Here is a 21,016-nt window from a genome sequence, read left to right as displayed (position 1 = left end):
TTGTGTAAAACCCCGCCGAGCATCGTCCGATGTTCGGCGGGTTTGTGGCATGTCCGTCCGATAACAGCCGCACGGGCCGGTGTGCGCAAGCGCACACTGCCCGTTCGGCATTGGTTGTAAGGTGTGTGCCCAGCCTTACGTTGTGTTCCAGTACTGTGAATGCTTAATGGGTGTGTTCAATAAAGACAATAAAATTAGAATTGTTTGTGTGTTATCACCTTAACCACATTGTATTTGTCTATTGCTGTGACTTATATTTATGCATATATTTACTTTGTTTTTACTTATGTAAATTAAAATACCACTACTTGTAAGGTAACTAAGGTAACAACATTTCCCTATTGTAAAGTACCTTTTGATATTATTGTGCTGGCCAATCAACAAACAACATGTACTTTTTTCCAACTGGGTTACCTTTTTTTATTCATCCACAGGCCTTAAATCGGGGTATAGCTGCTGTCAAAGAAGATGCCATCGAGATGCTTGCCAGCTATGGTCTGGCATACTCCCTGATGAAGTTTTTCACTGGCCCCATGAGTGACTTCAAGAATGTGGGGCTGGTGTTTGTGAACAGTAAAAGGGACCGAATGAAAGCCGTACTGTGTATGGTTGTAGCTGGTATTGTGGCAGCGGTCTTTCACACACTCATAGGTATGTATATTTGTCCTGCTATATTTTCCATGTTATTAAGGAAACAAATGTTAGTGCATTTATGATTTTTTTTTAATGAAATTCGTTAAAGGAAAATATATTGATTTTGTATGGGATATTTTACAAATATTTTATATTTCATAAAAATATTTAATATGCATGTTATTTCTTCACGAGCACGCTGAAGGTAGAACTATGGGCCCCTTTTCAGATTTTCTTCTGGATGTCAGTTCTAAAAAAAATTGCTGTTTACAGAACTCAATATCTCAAACTTAAATTGACATACAAGTAATTGAGTCGCTGGAGAAACTCTTCACTACTCTCTGTCCAAGGTTCAACAGCATGCCTTAAAGTAAAGTACAGTACTTGTGCTGTGCTGTACTCTTTAGCCCATAGTGCTGAGATTCTTTGCCTAGCATTTATGTTGATTTGAGGGGTTTTCAAGGTTTTACTGAGATTTCCACTCACTACCTACCTCAGGGACCATTGTATAGCCACTTTTAAAGTACCGGTACCTGAGAAGAGAGAAATAGGAGTTAAGAGATTCTTTTAGCATATGGTCACAAACAAAAGCCTTTACCACTTAAAAAAACTGTTGTATTTTTTGAATATTAAGAGGTCATTGCTCCTCCTTGAAACTCTGGGTATAAATATATGCGTTTCAGAACTTTTAAAGTACCTGTAAAAGAAATAGAAGAGATGAGATTCTTTTTGCATGTGGTCATGAAGAAAATATTTCTTATCTCTTACAATAGCTTTTACCACTCAAAAGTCTCAACAAAAAATAGGTGTATTTTTTAAATATATAGATTCCATTGCTCCTCGTTGTATTATAAATATGTGAGTTTCAGGACCATTTTCAGAATTGTTAAAGGAGAATTATGAGGCGAGTGATTTTTACTCAGCCTCATAATCTGAGCCGACCTGTGACAATGAAACTGTCACAGGTCGGCTCAGTAGCTCGGGAAGTGAGCGAACACATACCGTCGCTCGCTCACTTCTTGATCTATCCGTGCAGAGAGCCGTGACTGTCACTCACGGCTCCCTGCAGGGATTCACCCCCCTCCCCTGTCCGATCTGCCATCGCTGACTGGTGGAACGGACGGGGAGGGGGTGGGCACAGCTGGCTCTGGCTCTCTGTATACTGAGCTTTGGGTGATGGGAGGACGCTAGTTTGTGTCCTCCTGTTACCTTTAGGAGAACAATGGGAAAAAGCACTGACCCCATAGTTGTCCTTTAAATCCTAAAGAAGGGATATGAGAAATCCCGAAAACTTAGAATCTTGAATAATTTAAGTTGCCCAATAAAGGGTATTACTTAAACTATATCCAAACTTTTCATTCCTCAGGTTTCTAATTCTCAACTGATTATAAACAAGTTATATGGCATACTTATATGGCATACTATGAATCTGTTGCTCAACAACTTCAAAAACTGCATATTCAGGCAACTGACTTGACTACCTGCCTGCTGGCATTTATGATGACGTTTTTTTGGTAATGTTTTCACAGCTTATAGTGACCTGGGATATTATATTATCAACAAACTTCACCATGTGGATGAGTCTGTGGGAGGTAAAACACGGAAAGCTTTTTTTTATTTGGCAGCTTTTCCTTTTATGGATGCCATGGTGAGTACATATGGACCTTATATTTTATGTACATTTCTGGATAGCCATAATTAGTTACAGTCAATAAACCATCATGCTTTATTTAGGTATGACAAATAAAGTTTGTGATCTGTACAAGAGGTTGATAAAAATCAGTAGCTATATGATCACAATGCACTCAAGCCATTAAAGGAGAACTATGAGGTGAGTGATTTTCACTCAACCTCATAGTTCGAGCCAACATGTGACAATAAAACGGTCACACGTCTGCTCAACAGATCGGGACGTGAGCGAACACATATCGTCGCTTGCTCACTTCTCAATCCTGTCCCTGTAGAGAGCCGTGACTGTCACTCACGGCTCCCTGCAGGGATTCCCCCCCCCTCCCCTCTCCGATCCTCCAGCGCTGACTGCTTTACCCACTGCTGTTCGGCATCTATGAGAATAGACCGAACAGCAGCGAGTAGCCTGCCAGAGGTTCGGCTTAGCCGATCCAGATGTTGGATTGGCTGAGTCGAACTCCTTCTGCACTTCAGGTCGCCAGAACATGCTGAGCATGTTAGGCCGATCCGAAGCCACCCGATGTACAGCTGATTTCAGCCGATATACGGCTGAAATCAGCCATACAAGCCTGAAGTGAATAGCCGAACAGAGTTCGGCTCACTTCACTTAAGGTCGGTTGTTCACTCGGCTGCCTACGGCAGCTTAGTGAATAGACCCCTAAATCTCTGAAGCTTTCTGTAAAGGTGTCAGAAATTATTTTACAATGACCAAAGCTTATTTGCTGTTGCTGATTGCCGAACAATGGAAGCACGGATATGAAAAGTAAACTGTATTTCCAGTGTCTCAGTGATCTCTCCTGAGACAGATTCACTAATGCTAAACTAAAATAGTAAAAAGAAAAATATGAACAAACAATGCAATATACAATAAACGCCCTGTTGCCGTTAAGGAGCCAGCCTGTCAAGCACATTGTGTGTTGTGTTCATTACATTTGTCATAGGTCTGTATTTAATATTTAACACTGATTGTTATGGCACTTGTTAAAGAATGACTTCAGAAAGGGCTGTTTATATACAAATTGTTCTTATAACAAACTCCCACTGCAATTTAACAAAAAACAAAAACCTCTTTGTGGTCCACATTGCTATAACAGTCACAGACATGCAGAGAAATGCACACATACAAGACGTTTATTTGGCTTCTCTACCTCTGCACATCACTGCGGGCAGAGTTGTACATAAAAAATTAGAGGTGCACCGAAATAAAAATTGCAAAACCGAAATAAAAATATATGTCAGACCGAAACCGAAAATGTTTTTTATTTTATATTTAATCAATTTTTATTGATTTTGAAAATTCTGCAAACGTAAATATCTTAAACAAAAGTCCAAAAGCTGTACGTACAGCTTAATAAAGTCAGATGTACATGGAAATCAGACATTGTTGTGCATCAGTACAGACATATCAAAAATAAACATTAAACCGTACAACCGTGACTTAATCCACGGCTATCGTATATTTTTAAAAGGGGTGGTTAAGCCACCCCCCAGGCACTGCCCGGAGACAGATCCAGTGAAGAAGACACATTGCAAGGGAAGGGGGAAGGGGGGAAGCACAGTAGGGGGAAAAGAGGAGAGTGGGAGTGGTGGGGAAGTTAGATAATGAATTCCACACAGTATCAGGGTCCCTTGCAACCTAGAGTCAATCAATTTTAGGAGTTGAGTGAAAAACTCCAGCTGTCCAGTATTGGGGGCATAGTACGAGACAATTGTGATGGGGATATCGTGTATTGAACCTATAAGTATCAGGTATCGCCCCTCCGGGTCTTTGATGGAGTCTGCCCATACAAATGGGAGCGACCTCCGGAAGGCTATAAGAACCCCTCTAGTTTTTGTGTCAGCGGAAGGTTCGTAAAAATTATGGAATGCTGAGTGGAGAAAGGACGGGGAGGCTTCTTGTTTAAAATGAGTCTCCTGTAAACAGATCATATCTGCATGCAGGGATTTGAACTGGCGAAAGGCTTTAACCCGTTTGTTCGGCTGGTTAAGCCCCTGAACATTTAAGGATACTATTTTAAGAGACATGACTGTGAGTAATCGGGCGGTAGATTATGAACTAAGTACCCAAGGAGGAGGATATAGAAGGGAAGGAAGAGTGCGAGAAGAAGGAAGGTAGTGGGCGGGTAAGGGGGGAGGAATAGGAGGGAGGACACAGCAAGGAGACTCCTTCACCAGGAAGTCCACAATACACTGGTGGACCGAGAAAGTCACCCGTCAGAGCTTTGCGTTATGCAAAGGCTGGGTGGTGAAAATGGGCTACATGTCATAACCGGGTCGGGCTCCAGGATCAATTTTATAAGGAGACATAACAATCTGCCTATAAGAGAAAACATTTTTTTTACTTCAAAATAACCCAAATTGAACCATAACTGAGTTTCAATAAAACAAGAACTAGGATATGCCGGGATCAAACCAATCCCAATTGCAGACACAGAGCAAGGATGTCCCCACATGCATTTGCGCCCCTGGGAAGACTCTCCCCTTAACGATGGAAACGTCTGGGACCGGAGTCTAGTGGCACTTCGTGAAATCTCTATAGGCAAGCCTGCATGGGGGGAGATCCATCCGTTCAATCATACATCATATGAGAAACAGTCCTCTTGTTTGGACCAGAACCCCAGCTTGGGGCATACTAAAACAGCCAGCCAGCGCTGACCACAGCAAGCTTGTCTCGGGGGTGTCCCTCTCCCGTCAGCAGAAGCCCACGCAGGCCCCCATCCTGTCCCGGACGGCGCCGGACCAGTACCAATCTCCTGCAAGTGCCTCTACTGAATGCCGCCAGAGTGCGCCCAGAAGCCATAACTTACATCACCGGGAGAGGGCCCAACCCCAGGGGTCCCCGGTATACTTCAATTATGTACAAACACTCAGAGATCACTGGATCACTGAGTGTTTGCACTCGCTCTCCTTCCTGACAGCTGTCACAGGAGGCTGAGCAAAGGAAGCAGGGATGGAAATGGCACTTTCGGCATTATGACAAAAGTTAAATTTTCAGCCGATATATCGGTGCATCCCTATAAATCTATAAACCTATGAAACCCTAAATTCTTTGGCTTGCTATAGCCACTAGATGTCACTTTAAAAATCCCAATCATATCATCTCCAGCATCAATAAGAAAAAGATGCTGGGGCTACCTGAATTTATATAACACCCTTCCTTTATCTTCCCAGAGGAAAACCATGACTCACATGCCAAAAACTAATTTTGTTGTTGGTTTTGTCCAGTGAGCTCATTTGCATATTGGGGACCTGGCCATAGCTCAGTAGATACAAACAAATTGCTAGAATATATTTGCACATAATTATAGAATGGTAATGCAATTGCATTGCTGTCAAAATGTTTACTTTTCTAAATAATTTGGTTCATCTCAGTATACTTTTTACCAACTGTCTTAACCCATAATTTGCTGATCATCTTTTCTTCATTCATAGGCCTGGACACATGCTGGCATTTTACTGAAGCACAAGCACAGCTTTCTGGTTGGATGTGCATCTATCTCTGATGTCATAGCACAGGTAGGCATTTACTTAGGTAATTAGAACTTGTTATATAGTGGCTGACCTAACTACTATGAGTGCAGAGGGGTTTCTCCCCTCATTCTGCAGGGTTGTGGATAGCGACAAGATTGTGAACTCAATATTAAGCCAGTGGAGCATCTGGCTTTTAATATCACTTGAATATTTGGTGTGGAAATGGTTTAGCCTCTGAGATAATGGCATTGAAAGTATTTTCCTTTGGATCATTCTTTCACTGCATAAGTTAATGCCTCTCCTTGGCTTTAGCAGAAATTACCCAGTGAGCGACTGCAGTGAGTCTATATACAAATTAAGATATAGTAGTGAGACAAAGCACTAAGCTTCACCTAAAGCATTGCAACACATCTCTCTGTGTCTTCAGAACCTTCTTGACTGCAATGTTTAAACTATGCTAAGCCATTCATTTAAATTGTTTTCCCTATCACCACCATCACCACCAGCTCCTGATGGAAAAGATATAGCAGCTCAGGGCCCTGAATGCTCTCCTGCATCCACTGCTATGTGAAGGTAACCTACAGAATCAATTCCAGACAAGTTTAAATTGACTGATCTTATTCAACGAACATAAAAAAATTGTGTTGCATGGTCTGTTTCATAGAAGCTATGTCGACATTTTGCTTAATACAATTCCAGTTGCTTAAGTTAAAAGAAGTAGGTTAATTCAGCAGCTCCTTGATTTTAAAATCTCATGCATTTAAAGCATAGAACAGAATTCTACTTTAAATAATTCTGTTAATGGCTTTTGTAGAGATTATATAAAGTAAAATTGTTTCAAGTTATGTAATATAAACTGAAATGACTTTCCTAGAGGCTGAAACACATTCTTTACAACCTAAATGCTACGCTTTTTAATGTTATTTCATTGGAGTAATTCACTCAGAGGTTTACATGGTAATATGAGTAAAGGTACAAATATGCAGCTGAACTAAAATACAGCTGTTAGGACAAGTGTATGTTAGTCAGGCCTAAGGGAACCTATGGCCATTAGATGATAGTTGGCATTTTCAGCTGGTTTGGGTGACAGTAGTCTCAAATCACAAAGCTTTTGGATAGGGATCCTGATTTTCAGCCATGTGATTTATTTTATTTTTAAACATTTAAAAATTAACTTATTTTTTGGTAAAATAAGAATTCTTATCCTAGTGTGTTGGCTTTGTGTATTGAGCCTAATGCAATGTATGTTAGAAGGTACTAATCCGGTGGCCAGATGATGTCAGATAAAACTGGTGATCAGTTAGATCAGAAAAATTGTCCCAATCGCTTTTGTTCTCTATCTCTAACTACTGCTTTCTACTCTTCCCCCCTCTGGTACTCCATTTAAACGTTTAAAAGTAAAAGTTCTGCCTAGATTACACCACAAAGTTGACCAGAACGATTAACTGTGTGTGACTTTGTGAAACTAATTTCATTTGGTTAATAGCGGCGTGACTTTATTATTAAATACTGGTTGACTTTGATGAAGAGTGGGGTAACAGGAGACAGCTTCTCAGAGGGGCAACACTAACAATCTGTCATATGTTTTCAAAACTGATTCATCAACACTTTTCACGGACAACTGGTAATATCTGAAGCATCAGCTTACATGACATTGTCACTCAATGGATCAAAACACTGACTGTCGTGTGACGTGTGTGGGTACCTTTAGGCCTGGGTAACGTACTTTTTCTCTGAAAGCTGTATTTCAGTTCAGTTGCATATTTGTACCTTTACTCCATATTTTGACATGTACATTTCAAGTTTATTATGAATAAGTGAGAACTAAACTAACAAGTTTGTGGAACCTTTAAACACTAAACCCTGAGGGCAGGTGATAAATTCCACAGGAGGCCTTTGACAAGCAACATCCATTGGCATGAAGCTTCAAGTAGGAACAGCTTTTATAAATCGTCTGTGTTGTCCACAGCAACATCTCTGCATTTCCTAACACAGTTCAAGTGCCATTCATTATAATGGCAAAGATCTTAAAATGCATTTTATGTTAGATTTCTCATACTGCACAAGTGTGAATAGGGCCTTATATAAAGATATCTGATTTCTCAGAAGGTGGTACCTTTAAAAGCTTGTAATATGTTCCAGTAAAAAGGGGTCACACTTAAGCTGCCCATACACCTTACAACCATCGGGCGACTTTCGTTGTGCGATGGTTGTAAGGTGATTAAAATTTTGTACAATCTGCCCATCTTGGACAGGCAGATCGGACTTGCGATCATCGTACGAATTTCGGCAGGTTTTCCAGCGTGCTCGGAAGATAAATGTCGTGCGACCTTACAGTAGAAGCGGTCGCACGCTGCCCATGCATGTGCCGATTATTGTACGATCGCGGGATCACCTGGATTATCGTACGATAATCGGCAGGTGTATGGACACCTTTAGAGGCTTATTTATAAAGCTGTGAGTGTGACTTTGACCAAACATTTACTGGTGGTGAATCAATCACTGCCATTTAAAACACATGCACCGTGACGATTCACCTGCAATACATTTTTGGTACATGTCAGATTCTCTGCTTTATACATTAATGCTCTGGTTATGCCTGCTTTTTTTAAAATATATTTATACAGTACTTCTACACTAAAGTGTTTTTAAATGCAAGCATTGTTAGAACCTAAATTTACTTGGCATCAGACTCGGCACAGCTCATAGAGGGGGGAGGGAGAAGTAGCACAATCAGCCAATCATGTGTGCCGCAGTGCAGGAAGCATACTGATATGAGAAGTCACAGGGTAGGGGTGAGGAAGAGACCTGGAAGTATAAGTTAAACTGCAGCAGAGAAAGATCAAGTCTCCAACCCTGCCAGACAAGGTTGCGCTGCGTGGCAGAGCAGTATGCAGCTGTTAGCCTGGAGTTCAGCTTTTACTCTGGGTGACATTTTTATTAACCTTTGTAGTGGGGCAACCCCCGGACAGGTTAAGTGCTTGTTTTTGTCTAGGGAGGAAAATAATAAAGTTATATTCCCCCAATCCTCTGAGCTTAAGTTGGCTGATGAAGCAGCTGGGAGTTTGTTTAAAGACCCATGATGCCACTGATATATGGCTGTGAAAGGGATAAGGGCACTTGTAGTTGTTTACAGCACTGGATCTTGGATCTGGCTACCCTATTGTATTTTCTTGGCATCCCCTTTGTGGGATGCTTAGGCAAACCTCCTTAAAAAGGGTCTGTTTTTCTGAACTCCAGTAGCTAGAATTCCCTGAAAGCGCCCAACTCCTGCATGTTTCCTTTGGCTGGGACCTTACATATGTCTAATGTTGGTAAATATGAGTCACCAAAAGGCAAAGCTGAACAGCTTAGATCCTCGCTGAAGCACTTTGCTTCCTCTGGTTTAGTGGAGTCTTCCCTAACAGTCTTGGTACTTTGCCCTTCTTCCCATTTAAAGAGTAGTGGGTGCTTGCCCTCTTTACATCGCCTCTCCTGCCTCTTGTCAACCTTCAGTTTTCCTTAGTCTCTCCCCTGTTTGGTTTGAGGCGCAATGTGCAGGCAGCCCCTATGAATCTCATGGTACCAGATATGCATCCTCAGTCTTTTAGGATGTATGAATAGGGTGATTCTTTTTCCCCCAATCATGGAAGACCCATGTCTCATGGCTGTCCTCATATCTGGGAATAGGCTCTGTTCCACCAAAGCAGTCTGGTGCCTGCTTATTCGGGGGTCACGTTGTGAATAGGTCCCTTGGCCTGGAATGTTTTGGACATCACTTTGGATCTGTATGATCTTCACCTATGAGAACGTTTGGGTAATCTTCCTGTGGCAAGGTGAGTGATCTAATCCTTATGCTGGATGACATTTAAAATGTTACTTTCAAATGCATATTTCCCCTTAGAGGCATCATTTTTGTTTTCTGGGCCTCTCTATCCTGTAGTCTTCATTCTGGGGACCATCTCTGTAGAAACTACAGCTGGAGGGTTCGCCATTTCCTTGAGATTGGCAACAGAAAGTTCACGCTGCTACCATGCCGCAGACACTTTTGTGTGGGACATAACAAAAAATCTGGGGGTCTTCATGGGTTCAGATTATTTGGAATCAGGCCCTCCAACTATTGATGATTTACAACCTCTATGGGTAGTGCCTCAAAATGTTTTTCCTTCTTCAAGTGATAATTCTTGCCTCTCTAGCTATGGTTCCTCCCCCTTGCTCCATAGCCATCGACACTTCACTGGATCGAGGTGGATCAGAGGACTTGTATTCCCATGTACTGGATAAGGTTGACAGGCCCTGAAGGGGTTTTCCCTGTCAGGTTATAGTGACAACAACGGATGTCCTTGTGAATGACTCTGCTTATCCTGATGTTTTAACTGTTTGTGTTGGTTGTCTTCAGTCTTGTCTATTTTGCTGGTAGATGCCTCTTGCACCCCTCTTTTCCCTTTTGTTGGTCAGTCTCTCTGACTTAAGGTGGTTCTATTGGGATTTATCATCTTTAGACTTTATGGACCTGTTGTCCAGTTTTCCCCTAGGATTCTGTATTGAGGCTGAAAAACCTTTGTTGACCAACCTTGTTGTTGGTCTGTTCTTTCAATTTGGATTGTTAAATTACTCCACCTGTTGGTGGTTGCTTAGGATCACAGCTTCTGCTGGTGTGGACACCTTTGAACTAGTAATTCCCTTTGGTGGAAATTCTTGTTCTGGTCTGAGCATAAGGTTGATCCTCTGTAATCTCATCTCAGTCTTTAGCAGTTCCCCTGTCTTTTTGGGAACTTCACCTCTTTTGGTTCAGATTGGGGCATTGGTCCTGGGTGTTCTTTGTTAGATTTGTCAGTGCCTTTTGCCCACCCCTCAGTTGGACTGTTTCTGGACATCCCAAATGCCTCAGAATTAGCACATTCATTTGTAATTCCTTTCTCTTAATGGACGATAAAAAAAAAAAGATTTTTGTGCTTCCTGGAAAATCTTTTTCTTGGAATCCATTAAGGGACACAGGTCCCACGCCTCTGTGTTTATTGGCCTTATGTTCTGTTTGCTAACGAAACTGTTGAAGGCCAGCAACCATATAATCCCACTTCTGTTTGCCAGTGTTCAAACCTTTAGGCATTTAACCTATCTCCTTTATTTGTATCTCAGACACTCCCCTTCCTAGACACTGCAGCTTAAAGTGGAATGGTTTCAGCAACAGAGGCAGTGCTGTCAATCTAGAAAACCGTGGATAGGACTAATTGTGGCCAGCATCTGATTGAAAAACTACAGGCTTGTGATTTAGCAGTGATAATGCTTACAGCCAAGCCTCCTGCAACATTTTTTCATCCCACTTTAGCAGGCACATCCTACACGAGCATGGCAACTCTACTCTGAATTCAGGAGCAGCACAACTTGGTTGCCACACAGTCACAGGAAGCTGCATTATGTGAACTTTTTTTTTAGGTACAACATGTATGTGTGGGACTTTGCAGTCTAACTATGAAAAATCTGTAAGTGCAGATTTACTTATAATTAAGTGTTTTTTTTTGTAATTGGAAAACATGGTTTTACTTTAAATACATGTGGTTTTAATAGAAGAGAACCATACATTTTCATTATTTATGAGTGATCCAGTTACTGTCAGGAAAGATATGTAGGGTAGTTTCAATTGTTACTAATAAACAGCCACTTCTCTGCTAAGTCAATTACTAAGGGATATGGACCCCTAAAATGCTGTTCCAAAAGCTGAGGTTAGGATGACATGGATGACCAATTGGACTCCACTCTGGGCACATACATGGCTGTGGAAAGCTCCTGTGGTTTCCCATGCGTTCCTACATAAGCTGCTGGTAGTAAGGAAACAAAATGTCTAGTACCTAACCAACTTTTTGATTAGCACTTAGTGGATAATAATGATGGATGCAGAACCCACCAACAAACATTTTATGAGAGAACTCATTATTTCTTTAGGTTAGAAAAGAGTTTTAATGAAGAACCTCTTTAATCTGGCTATAGACATGATATAGTGGTTAAACCTGACTGCTTCAAAGATCTTCCTATTATACATTTTAGGGACCCCTGAGAATATACTGTATGTTAATGTCTGTTTTTCTGAAAGAAGTAAAGTAGCCAGATTCTTCATCACCATCGTAGTCTCTGTGAAAATACCAATCAGGTTTAAAAATCCCCCTTAAAAATCACTCAATCATGTTTTGTCTATATGCAACTTTAGTTCACCAGGTGAAGGTAACCAGTTGAATAAACATTAATTTGCAGCTTTCATAAGTTTTCCTGAGGCCCCTTTAATAAACTGAGCTGGTTTATAAAGATCTGCAAAATAATTGGCACTTGACTACTCTGTGTGTGTTTTGCTGTACATATAAATTTGAAGATTCTCATTTATCACTTAGTCTTATTTAGTCACATTCAAATGGGCTTGTTCTGTAATGTTGAAAATGTTTTACCACTTGTCCAAGTAGCTTCTTCAGTTCAATTGAGTTTCAATAACCTTAAGGAGAAGGAACAGTGGGTGCACATTTTGGGCAGAGGTCAACGGGTTGAAAGAGGCTATCTACGCCAAACTGGAACAACCATCCCTAACACACCATCTGTCACCCACATATGCCCAGGGGTGTTGGAAATAAAAAAAAAAACGACTTGTCCAAGGACTAAACCGAGGGCCCAATCTACTTGTGCCTCATGACAATCTACTCGTCGTGATACAAAAAATAAAGCAGGCTGCTACAAGTGATCTGGGCAGCTGTATAGCCACCCAGATCACTTGTACAAAACAAGCGAAGGCTTCTCTGCTTTACATTTAGCCCTGCTTGCACACAGCAGGGCTAAATGTAGAGAAAAAAACACCAGCCTGGCACCCGGAACTACATGTCCCAGGCATTGTGTGATAGGAATCGTGCACCCTGATGCCATTTTAACATATTTTACACCCTGGTTTGACAACACTTCACACAGTTAGCCATGCAACACAAACAACTAACATTGTAAGGGATCTTATGGCACCACAGTGATTGGATCATGGCAACAGGGTGGCTTCACAAACATTCACATGTACCAACTTCTGCTTTGACACATTCCATGGTGTTTGGATTTAGGTTAATGCATGTGGAAAGAAATGCTAAGGTATATTCCTGGCACTCATGAAGACGGAGAAATCTAGGGATGAATAGTGAAACATCTTTAACATTACAGAACAGGCCCATGTGAAGAACAATTACTATCAATTGTGTTGTGAAAAGGATGTCCCATTTTATTGGTAGTATTTTAACATCATATTAAATAATATTTTCCTAAAATAGAGCTTATAGAGGTATAAACGATAGGATGTATTGGGAATTATGACATATAGTAGCAATCTTTCTGTAAATTATTAATGCTTGACCTTATGACAGGTGTATAATCTCTGCTGTTTTGTTTGTATGCATTAAATATTAATGCAATTTTTTCTGCTTTGTAGGTCGTGTTTGTTGCTATTCTTCTCCACAGTCACTTGGAATGCCGGGAGCCTCTTTTAATTCCAATACTCTCCTTATACATAGGAGCACTTGTGCGCTGCACAACATTATGTTTAGGATATTACAAGAACATACATGACAAGATACCTGACAGAAGTGGACCAGAGATGGGGGTAAGCTTGAGATATTAAGTTGCATATATGGGGTAGAGAAAGTCACGCCGAATGATAAATTAAAGTGTATGTCAAACCAAAGCCTTTTTTTTCTAGTTTTAGGTTTAAGCTTAGTTTGTAGCATGTTGAAGGATTAGAACTTGTGTCGGGTTTTATTCTATCCGGGGCTTCAATAGAGAGATGTTCCTGTCATGTAGATATCAACTTTACCAGTCAGTATGTTTGGGAAAATTTGCAAAAGGGACACAGATACAGTGCTCCAATCACCACCGTTCATGCTCCCTGGGCAGCGAGATTGATTGAAGCAGTGGGCAGGGGGAAATTGTTTGAGAGCACAGTCCAAATCTTTACGTGATGCTAGACCAGGATATTTGTAAGTGTAATATATTGCAGCTTACCAATCCTTAAAGGTGATGATTGCATTAGTTTTTATTTTTAGCTTTTTCTGTTATTTTCATCTTGTGATCTGGCCAGTAACACACTTCCTGTACTAGGGTAGCTCCACTCTATGGAGAAGACACGGAGCCACCCTTGTACAGCATCATTGTCACCCTGTGGAGAGGGTCATGTTAGGTGCAACAAATTAAATCTGAACTCCAGATAACATTTTTTAAGCAGTTACAGCGGTTTTTTATTCCTTTTGGGATAAACATAGGGTTTACATAAATTAATTGGCCGATGTAAGCACCCCTGTTAGTTGTAAATGGTGTGTCTCAGCCCTGTAACTGCCACTTCTGATGGAAAGCTTTGTCTGTTAACCCTTTCAATGCCACAGACAATTTTGCCCAAATGTTAAAATGCACATTGTAGGCCTGAAGATTACTAAAACTTTCCAGAATTATATATTTCAGAGAAATGTTTTGGTAAAATATAAAAGATGAGGTTGCGCTGACTAAATAGATACCAACATAAGAAGCTTTCAAATTGCAGCCGGGAAATGGCAAAAAATTCTGGTACCCCAAATTGACTATAGACAAATCTTTAAAAGGTTTTACAGGTCATCAATTTAGGGTTAATTGTGAATAATGACACTAGAATCATTGCTCTCACTCCAGCGTGCATGGCGATACATAACGTGTGGTGCAATTGGTCTTTAGGTATTTAGGCGCACCCGACCGTATTTGCATTAGTATGTGTATGAATGCGAGGGGTGTTTTTACATTTTTTAAGTTAACTTTATTTTTTAAAGCTTTTTTTAATTTGTTTTACTTAAAGTGACACTAAATTTAGGAGTTAAATCATAAAAAAACATTCAAGTACCTTAACAGTTAACAAAAAGGTAGCTTATTTGTGTTTCACTCAGGTGTAGATCCTCAAATCATCTCTGAATTGGTGGCTACATTACAAGACACAGGGACCATGAGAAACAACTGTAGCCACCATCCAGAAGGACAGTGTCAGCACCAATTCAGAGATGAGTTGAGGATCTACAGCTGAGTGATTCACAAATAAGATACATGTTTGTTAATAGTTAGGGTACTTTTTTAAGATTTAACTCCTGAGTTTAGTGTCACTTTAAATTTATTGCTATCACATAACAGGCTTACTGGTCTGATCATTAGGTGAAAATAAAGGGAAAAAAAGCCTAAAAAAGAAAACTAATGCAGCCACGACATCTAAGAAGTGGTATGCTGCAATTTATTACATTTTAGCTTTTGAATTTAGATATGCTTCAAAGGAGAACTATGAGGTGAGTGTTTTTCACTCACCTCATAGTTCTAGCCGACTAGTGACAATGAGACTGTCACAGGTCGGCTCAGTAGATCGGGAGGTGAGCGAACACATACCCGTGTTCGCTCACCTCTCGATCCTGTCACGGCTCTCTGCCGTGACAGGGGAGGGGCTGGATTCCCCCCTCCCTGCTGTGATCCGCCAGCGCTGACTGGCGGAACGGACCGGGGAGGGGGCGGGTACAGCTGGCTCTGCCTCTAGATAGGCAGAGCCAGCTGTCAGTCACGCAGCTGGGCGGATCCCGGCACAATTGTCGGGCTCCGCTTCAGCTGCGGCGTCTTAGGATCCGCAGCAGCTCGCGGTATACTGCGCCGTCTCAGTATACCGCGAGCTGTAGCTGAGCCTACCCGTTACCCTAAGGAGAACTATGGGGAAAAGCCTTAACCCCATAGTTCTCCTTTAACTCATGCAGCAGTACTTAGTACTTTGCACATAGCACTTAGTAAAAAAAAACAAAACAGAATAAGGAACATATTTATTGGGGTATATGCAGCATGACTGCATTACCATAATTGATACAGAGACTTCAGTTTATTGGCAGCTTTAAGGAAGGGCAACATCCAAACTACAAAGCTGAGTAAGTATTATAAAGATAAAAGGGTAGGGGGTCTTTTAAGCAGTGGGTGAACAAGGTGGGAGGAAGACTCTTATGAAAACGGGTAACTCCAGTTAAAACGATAACCTTAGTTCAAAGTTTTTTTTGTGTGTGTTTGTTTTTTTACTTTCTGTCTTGGTGACGACATTGTCACTGACCCAGGGGGTTAGAGGAAATCTCTACCAATGTCACACACATCAATAAAAAGTGACAGTGGGACTAATAATTCTCTCCTCCCGGCACCTATTGTGTCCATCTTAGAGAGATTTTGCCCTAATAAATGTGCTAGCGAGAGCTCTGCCACTGTGACAGGTAGTTAGAGTAAGGGCCCGTTCACACTAGCCAGTCGGCTAAAACACTGTGCTTTTGTAGACAGGCTAGTGCGTTGTGGCAGCTCTGGCAGCGTGGGTTGTATTACACATGGCTGGAGCTGTCACTGTTTTTTTTTTTTCCCTTAATTTTATAACTATTGTACAATGTGTACACTCCATTCAGGTTCCTGAGTAGTGCAGTTCGATGCACTGTCGTGCAGCGACCTATGGTGGCATCCAGTGCTTCAATAAATGCTGCATATTTGCATTTTACTGAACATCAAACCTGCATTTTTGCGTAAATGGGATACATAGAAAACAATTGTTTTCTATGTGTCTTTCAGTGCATTTCAACAGCAGGTACGGTAGAATACGTCTATTTATTGACGTACATGCAGAGTAAGTAGCATAGCACACTCAGTGCGACATTTGGGGTCACGTAGGATCCCCTTCATCAGGCAGAACAACCCTTGTTTCGGGGTCACGTAGGATCCCCTTCATCAGGCAGAACAACACTTGTTCTGCCTGATGAAGGGGATCCTACGTGACCCTGAAACGTCGCACTGAGTGTGCTATGCTACATCCTTTGCATGTACGTCAATAAATAGACATATTCTACCTGCTGTTGGAGTGCCGGTGTCCATATTCTTTTGTATCACTGGGACGGTGGCCATCCGACGACTACCGATGCACCCATGTTATTCTGATGGATGAGCGGTCAGGAGTGCAATAGGTACATGGACTCTTTCAGTGCATTGCAACACAGGTCACCGCAGAATATGTGAGCGGACCCTAAATCTTTTGAATTGGACCATAGGCAGCAATACAACCTAACAGAGGTCCTAACCACTCCCTACTCTATCAACAAAATAAGCTTTGGTAAGAATTCCACATCAATAAAAAATAAAAGAGTACATTATTTAAACAATTTAAAAACATCTGTAGATGTTTCGATAGTTTAATACTACATAAACACTTTTTAAATCTTGATTTTCAAATTTAATTTAGCAGTAAATAAGCACTTTCCAAATATGTATGAAGTGCTAGATTGGCTGCTGGTAACGTCATTGTAAGCAATCACTAGAGAAAATGGGATATTAGCAAGTTCATTGCAGACATACTTCATTCTGCTTGCACATTTTAGGCCACCACAGCAGCAGCTTTCATGAAATCCTGACAGGCTTTTACATGTACATATTGGTATCTGAGTCACGTAGAGATGAGTCTACACTATTTAACTCACATCTGTTCTGTGACAGCACAAATCTGGTCCAGCAGCTGCACTAAACATGTAGACTGTTTTATTTGGGATTTTTTCCCCTTTGTAATTTTCTGTTTGTCAATTGTAGAGCTTTAACATTGTAGAAAGTAAAAGATCAGGAAAACGAGAAAAATCTATTCAGCATTATGCTTCTCAGTAGTCTGTTCTTTGTACTAATAGACTCTCTTTCACTCTATAGGGAGAAGCCACAATAAGAAAGATGCTGAGTTTCTGGTGGCCGCTAGCTCTAATATTAGCCACTCAGCGAATCAGCAGACCCATTGTTAACCTCTTTGTCTCGCGTGACCTAGGTGGAAGTGCTGCAGCCACAGAGGTAAGTCAGGAATCACAACTTTTAATGAATACCTGTGCTGTGCTGTGATACCTAGACTTTTATAAATGTAGAGTACAAAATGAATTTTGTTTGGATATTTTTTTTAATAATGTATGATTTACATACTGTGTGTCTTCCATGCATTTTTTACAGCCACCAGTATTTTCTGATGTTTTTCCAGATAACTTTGCCAAGCTAATTAGTTACAGCATTGTCAAAGTTGATAAAGTGGTGGATCTACTGAACCATATTGTGAAATGATGTATATTTTAAAGCTGAAAATAAGATATAAAAACCCAATTTCAAGCAGTTATGTATACATTACAAAATCAAATAAAGCTGAAGTGTAGTGTACATACTGTATATAATATCTTCCCCCATTCTGAGCTAGGCTCTTTGTGGGGCAATCTGAATCAGTTTATTCTTGGTGATGCCTTAGAGGATGTATCTGGGCCCTACTTGACTGAGGATTGCAGAGACGTCCTGGAATGTAACCTTTGAGCACTGAGTTCTGCCAGTGAAGCTTCCCAGGCTTTTGGATACTGTGCTAGCTACAGAGCACTTTCCAGGTCAAGAGCCATGGCACAGCCTCTGGTGTGACCCAGTCCCTGAAGACTTAATGAGTACACCATTTGGGCTAACATCACAAGCTACTACACGGCTTGGTAGAGTTAGTACTGGCTGCTGCTCCACTGACCTCTCCCTTTCCAGCTTAATAAGTTGGTTGTAGTTAAACCAAGTTTTGCTTGGGGTTTTCCGTTAAGTTGTTCTTGTTGTCACAGTACAACATGTTGGATTCCAAGCACATGGGCAGCAGTCCTGTAGCATTGGGTCGCTCCATGAACGATCCATTAACATTTCAAGGGTGGTCTGAAGTGTCCCCCCTAGGGAAACTGATACTAATGGCCTGGAACTTGTTCCCTGCTTAAGTCAACTTTCTGCTCAGAGTCTCCCACAGCTCCATCAAGTGTGGCCCCCCTCCTCTGCCTTGTCCAGGGAGGACTTTTCTGCAGCTATGCTAGATTTTATAAGCCAACTATTGCTAACTGAACACAGAGATTGTAACCATATTTCTATCCCCTCTCTTCCTGAAGATTTATCTGACATTGCTGCAGCTGTAACGTCATACATGCAGGTGTACAGTCTGAAGAAGGGTCTCACAGTTCCTTGTTGGATGAATGTATTCCTGTGGAGCCTCAGTCAGCTGAATTAGCTCTCAGGCTAAAGTATACTAAATCAGGTCTTTTCCTTTCTGTGTGAGCCACAATTAAGATGGAGCAGCCTTCTACTAGTGCTATTACCAGTTTGGGATCCATAAAAGGCCCAAAGATTATAAGAACATTTACAGGGCACTCTTTACTTCAACCTGATCTGCATGGAGACTGGAACACTCCTGAAAAGCTATTTACTCCTCCCAAACGCTTTGCACACCAATATTCATTTGATGAGGATTTTCTTAAGAAGTGGGCTGTTCCCACTATGGATTAGATGATATTGACCTAAATAAAACACTGACTGTACCTAATAAGGATGCTCTAGTGTTTAAGGATTCCACTGATGAACATTTGGGAAGCTTTTTCCATATTTTTATTTTGCTAGCAGGCACTGCTATGCAAGTTGGCATAGCTGTGATGTCAGTTGGTCAGATCTTAGTGGGGTAGGCTCAGCTAAGGTTAAAGGATCCCACTACAGTCCTTACCGATTCTATAGTTGTAGAGTGCTTTAGGGCTACTGGTCTAGGCCAATATGGTATTCAACCTGATCCATCTTCTGGCAAACACACCGTGGGCTTTTCTTCGCAAGGTCCAGTTTACCATGCTGCCTGATGGTCACTTGCTTTAATGGCATGGCTTTTGAGGCTCAGGTCTTGAGAGGCAGGGTTTTTGAGTCTGTAATTTCCACACTTTTAAAAGTAAGGCAGTCTGCATCCCATAAGCTCTACCATCACACATGAAAGGCTTACTTCGCTTGGTGCAAGGAACAAAAGTTTCACCTCAGGAAATTTTTTATGGGACAAAAACTGACCTTTTTACAATCCAGGTTAAGAGAAAGATTTGGTCCTGAGTACCATCAAGGGAGGAATCTTGTCTCACACAAACTTATTCCAAAGACCGCTAGCCTCCCATTCTTTGGTCAAGACCTCTGTACAGGGTATCTATCATGTGACATGCAGAACCTCTTGTGATTCTGTGGGATTTAAATAAATTAAAAACATATACCAAAGTAATGTACATTCCCTTTAAGTACAATTGTTTATAGGAGCGCTCCAAGAAATATCAATAGAATGGATAGCAGGAGGTAAGTAGTAGTAACGAGTAGCTATTGTAAAAGTCTCCTTCTGTACTTTGCATAGATATTTCCTGGAAATCTCCTTTATTATGCACAATTTTTCTTAAATGTTTGCTACTAGTTAATTTTTTAAAGATATTTATATATCACATTTTTACTCCCAAACAAAAGAGATGCTGCTATCACTTACAGAATGTAGCGTAAACAATTAAAACTGCTATATAAAACGAGCTGTGAAATACCATCTGACACGCATTACACTAAATAATAGTAGGAAAGGATCAAAGCTTGTAAATAAACTACACATCTAAATGTCACCTTAAAAATGAAGGCTATTATTCACATCCTGTGTGAATATCTGCTTCTGCAATCTAGGCATTCATTTACCTAGACCTTTGTGTCAGGAATAACAATATTTCAGTTTCTCATTGTGAGTGTGATAAGTGATGTGACATGTGTAGAGAACAGTACAGTATATGTGTTAAATGTAACTGTCAGTGGAATAATTTCTCTTGTAGCCTGGTAGAGTATTAATGGGTGTACATTTGTTCTGCACACAGGCCGTGGCCATTCTTACAGCTACCTACCCTGTTGGACACATGCCATATGGTTGGCTAACAGAGATCCGTGCTATTTATCCCGCATTTGACAAGGTAAAATATTCCAGTCACTGCTTTTTTCTAGATAAACTTTGCTATGACGGAGCATTTAAGTTCTGTTGAATTTTCTTGACTTCAGTTTATTTTGCATACTATACCTCCATTGAGAAAAAAAGCCTATTATTATTTTGTTCAAAATGTACCTAATCTAAGAATTATACTAAAACAGGGAACAACAATACATCAGTGCAAATGTTTATAATAAACAATAATAATGACAAGTCAAGCACACCCAACCGATCATAAATAATAATTAAAGGTCAAGCGCACTGAAAATTGATATTTTAGTTCTCAAGATGTCAGTGAGTTGAATCCCCTTTTGGTCTTTTTTATCTACTAGAAACCATAGCAAATTTTGGATACAAAAAAAACCCCCCTCTCCTTGCAATGGGCTAACTCCATACTGCAAGGTTTAACTGCTTGATTTTGTTTAGGGTGATTATTTA

At 40.8% G+C, this 21,016-nt stretch overlaps 1 protein-coding gene across 1 annotated transcript in view; it reads left to right on the top strand.

Moving 5' to 3' along the window:
- The window catches only part of ANKH (ANKH inorganic pyrophosphate transport regulator), a 95,888-nt gene that overhangs the window by 55,672 nt on the left and 19,200 nt on the right, over nucleotides 1–21,016 (top strand). Inside the window, exons 2-7 of the mRNA XM_018567380.1 lie at nucleotides 435–651; nucleotides 2,163–2,281; nucleotides 5,755–5,838; nucleotides 13,220–13,390; nucleotides 17,488–17,622; nucleotides 20,472–20,564. Of these exons, the coding sequence (XP_018422882.1) occupies nucleotides 435–651; nucleotides 2,163–2,281; nucleotides 5,755–5,838; nucleotides 13,220–13,390; nucleotides 17,488–17,622; nucleotides 20,472–20,564 (819 nt within the window). The remainder of the gene's footprint in view (nucleotides 1–434; nucleotides 652–2,162; nucleotides 2,282–5,754; nucleotides 5,839–13,219; nucleotides 13,391–17,487; nucleotides 17,623–20,471; nucleotides 20,565–21,016) is intronic.

Source organism: Nanorana parkeri, unplaced genomic scaffold, assembly GCF_000935625.1.
Source record: "Nanorana parkeri isolate BGI_ZX_2015 unplaced genomic scaffold, ASM93562v1 scaffold1039, whole genome shotgun sequence".
Classification (NCBI taxonomy): domain Eukaryota; kingdom Metazoa; phylum Chordata; class Amphibia; order Anura; family Dicroglossidae; genus Nanorana; species Nanorana parkeri.
This window is presented reverse-complemented; position numbering and strand designations above follow the sequence as displayed.